Source organism: Coenobita brevimanus, chromosome 69 (assembly GCF_032717465.1).
Source record: "Coenobita brevimanus isolate Jiangsu-jjx chromosome 69, ASM3271746v2, whole genome shotgun sequence".
Taxonomy (NCBI): domain Eukaryota; kingdom Metazoa; phylum Arthropoda; class Malacostraca; order Decapoda; family Coenobitidae; genus Coenobita; species Coenobita brevimanus.
In genome coordinates this window covers 2,786,028-2,790,000 of record NC_137022.1, presented here as the reverse complement: position 1 = coordinate 2,790,000, position 3,973 = coordinate 2,786,028, and the positions used below count along the sequence as shown (strand labels likewise).

Genomic DNA, 3,973 nt, shown 5'->3' with positions numbered 1-3,973 from the left:
CCTGATTTTGTTTTGTTTTTTCATCAGGATCCATGCAATAGTCACTGAAAAATTTACGAATATGTCGAAAAACACCCTATCTCGCAATGTTAAAGTGAAAACAAATCCCTGGATCCGCACCTTTATACGGATCCGCACCAAAATGTAATGGAGTGTATTCTGTACCAAGGCCCATTCTTCTACCAAGTTTCGTGGAAATCCGTCCAGTAGTTTTTGTGTAATCTTGCTCACAAACAAACAAACCAACAAACAAACAAACGGACAGGGGTGAAAACATAACCTCCTTGGCGGAAGTAAAAATCATCAGTTCAGTTGTTAAAAAAATTCCCACTGACTCTATTCTCTCTCTTTTTCCTCTAACTTACTCTATAATTGCCCTTTCTCTATCTTTAATGCTGAGCTGTGGCAATGAGTCAGCTCTAGAATATGATGCTAGTCACGAAGAAGTGCTATGGAGAGGATGTAGGGCCGTGGCATTATTTTTTTCCGCCTCTGAGCTACGTGAACGATATTTGAGCCAGGTAAAGGTGAAAATCGTATAGTATTTTCAAACTCCAATTTCTCCCAGTTAAATAAATTCGTTTGACGTATCTTCATTTTTTATACAAGAAAGAAGGAACCCAAGGCCAGAGGCAAGTATGTTCCCCTCAGAAAAAAAAAAAAAAAATAACTAACAGAGAGCTAAATTCAAGATCCGTTCGTTTCAAGATGCCTGGACACTGCGTTTAAAAGACTGGAGGTCATAGGCAGAGGGAAATACAGACAAAGACAGTTCCAGAGTTGACCTGTTTTATACATGAAGGACTGGGAGTAACGGTTAACTTTCCTCCTCCCTACCTACCAACCTACCTATCCACCTACCCACCGACTGACCTACCTACCTACCAACCTACCAACACCGGAGGTCATAGGCAGAGGGAAATACAAAGACAGTTCCAGAGTTGACCTGTTGCATACATGAAGACTGGGAGTATCGGTTAACTTTCCTTTACTCTACCTACCTATCCACCGACTGACCTACCTACCTACCTACCTACCTACTGTACACTGGAAGTCATAGACAGAGGGAAATACAGACAGAGACAGTTCCAGAGTTGACCTGTTGCACACATGAAGGACTGGGAGTAACGGTTAACTTTCTTCCTCCCTCCCTCCCTCCCTACCTACCTACACTGGAGGTCATAGGCAGTGGGAAATATAAAGACAGTTCCAGAGTTGACCTGTTGCATACATGAAGGACTGGGAGTATCGGTTAACTTTCCTCCTCTCTACCTACCCACCGACTGACCTACCTACCTACACTGGAGGTCATAGACAGAGGGAAATACAAAGACAGTTCCAGAGATGACCTGTTGCATGCATGAAGGACTGGGAGTAACGGTTAACTTTCCTCCTCCCTACCTACCTACCCACCTATCCACCGACTGACTTACCTACCTACCTACACTGGAGGTCATAGGCAGAGGGAAATACAGAGAAAGACAGTTCCAGAGTTGACCTGTTGCACACATGAAGGACTGGGAGTAACGGTTAACTTTCCTCCTCCCTCCCTCCCTACCTACCTACCTACCTATACTGGAGGTCATATGCAGAGGGAAATACAGAGAAAGACAGTTCCAGAGTTGACCTGTTGCATGCATGAAGGACTGGGTTTATAGGTTAACATTTGCATTAGATAACTGGACAGAAAAAAGGTGAGAGTGTGTTGTCAGACGGGTGCTGAGTGCCCGCCGTAAAATGGAAGGAATGCAGGCTTACAAGAGTTGTCATTTATGCTCTTTTCACCTTAACTTGGCACAGATTTTCGTCCTTATACAGCTTATTTCACGCAGTACAGTAGGAGAATAATGCTACAGCTCTACATCCTATCCATAGCACTTCTTCGTGACTAGCATCATATTCTGGCGTTAATTCTTCGGCTAAAACTCAGCATTCAAGATGGAGAGATGGCAATTTTAGGCCAAGTTAGAGTGAGCAGGGCATAGCATGAGAGGGTTAACATCATCATCACCATCATCATCACCATCATCATCATCACCATCATCATCATCATCATCACCATCATCATCATCATTATCATCACCATCATCATCATCATCATCACCATCATCATCACCATCATCATCACCATCATCATCATCACCATCATCATCATCATCATCATCATCACCATTATCATCATCATTATCATCACCATCATCATCACCATCATCATCATCATCATCACCATCATCATCACCATCATCATCATCATCATCATCATCATCACCATCATCATCATCATCATCACCATCATCATCATCATCATCACCATCAACATCACCATCATCATCATCATTATCATCACCATCATCATCATCATTATCATCACCATCATCATCATTATCATCACCATCACCACCACCATCATCATCATTATCATCATCATTTTGCCCTAATTGCCACACATCTTCCCATGGTGATGATGATGATGATGATGATGATGAGAGAGAGAGAGAGAGAGAGAGAGAGAGAGAGAATGTACATACTCTCTTCATCGTTCTCAAAACAACAAAACACACAAAACACACACACACACACACACACACACACACACACACACAAAACACACTATAACCAAACTATATTACACTCTATATTACGTATTAGAATGAAAAACACGAAACAATAACGAACTACATGCTTTTTTCAATGAAGTTTCCATATCACAGCGTCAAGATCTATTTCGTTCGCTCAATTCTTTCCTTCTTCCTTCATTCTTTCGTTAACAGATCTAATTTTTAAACTTGGCGCCACTTTTGAACTTCCTCACGCTTCCATTTCAAACGTGGCACAATTTTTCTGTGGTAAAGTATCTCTAGACAGCTTTACCTTTCTGTTTTCTCTCTCATTTATTTATTTACTTATTCATTTATTTCGGGGGCGTAAAGAGATGCATGGAGTCAAGAGGAAGACCAGAAAAACACGCAAAACTTTCAGATCCCGTGTTTTTTTACGTCTGTCACTCATCATGGCTGTTTGAGATGCATGTCAGTGTGTTTGTGTGTGGACCATCTTGCATTCGCTTAAATGTTTGTAATATTAAACTGCCAGAAACGTTTTAAAACACACAAACACCAAGCCTAGACCCCCATACACCTTACCATGATGAAGGTGAAGGAAGAAATTGAGAAGTATGGAGTGTATTTGAGCTTAGTGTGGACCATCTTGCATTCTCTTAAACGTTTGTAATATTAAACAGCCAGAAACGTTTTAAAACACACAAACACCAAGCCTAGACCCCTATACACCTTACCATGATGAAGGTGAAGGAAGAGAGCACAGGAGCGATGAAGAAAATGAATAAATGAAGAGGGAACGCAGGCTCTCCAAGAAGACGACTGCTCTTTGGTGAAATGGCAGGCAGTATCGACGGCTGTGTTTTATAGTTGAAGAACACACACACACACACACACACACACACACACCTTGCAGTACCCATTCTCTCTCTCTCTCTCTCTAAAACACACACACACACACACACACACACACACACAACACCTTGCAATACCCATTCTCTCTCTCTCTCTCTCTCTCTCTCTCTCTCTCTCTCTCTCTCTCTCTCTCTCTCTCACACACACACACACACACACACACACACACACACAACACCTTGCAATACACATTCTCTCTCTCTCTCTCTCTCTCTCTCTCTCTCTCTCTCTCTCACACACACACACACACACACACACACACACACACCTTGCAATACACATTCTCTCTCTCTCTCTCTCTCTCTCTCTCTCTCTCTCTCTCTCTAGAACACACACACACATACACACACACACACACACACACGCCTTGCAATACACATTCTCTCTCTCTCTCTCTCTCTCTCTCTCTCTCTCTCTCTCTCTCTCTCTAAACACACACACACACACACACACACACACACACACGCCTTGCAATACACATTCTCTCTCTCTCTCTCTCT

General features: G+C 42.4%; 1 protein-coding gene across 1 annotated transcript in view; it reads right to left on the bottom strand.

Moving 5' to 3' along the window:
- The window catches only part of LOC145406042 (oplophorus-luciferin 2-monooxygenase non-catalytic subunit-like), a 14,076-nt gene extending 10,870 nt beyond the window's left edge, over positions 1 to 3,206 (bottom strand). Inside the window, exon 1 of the mRNA XM_080277229.1 lies at positions 3,144 to 3,206. Within this exon, the coding sequence (XP_080133355.1) occupies positions 3,144 to 3,206 (63 nt within the window). The remainder of the gene's footprint in view (positions 1 to 3,143) is intronic.
- Between the last annotated feature and the right edge of the window lie 767 nt (positions 3,207 to 3,973).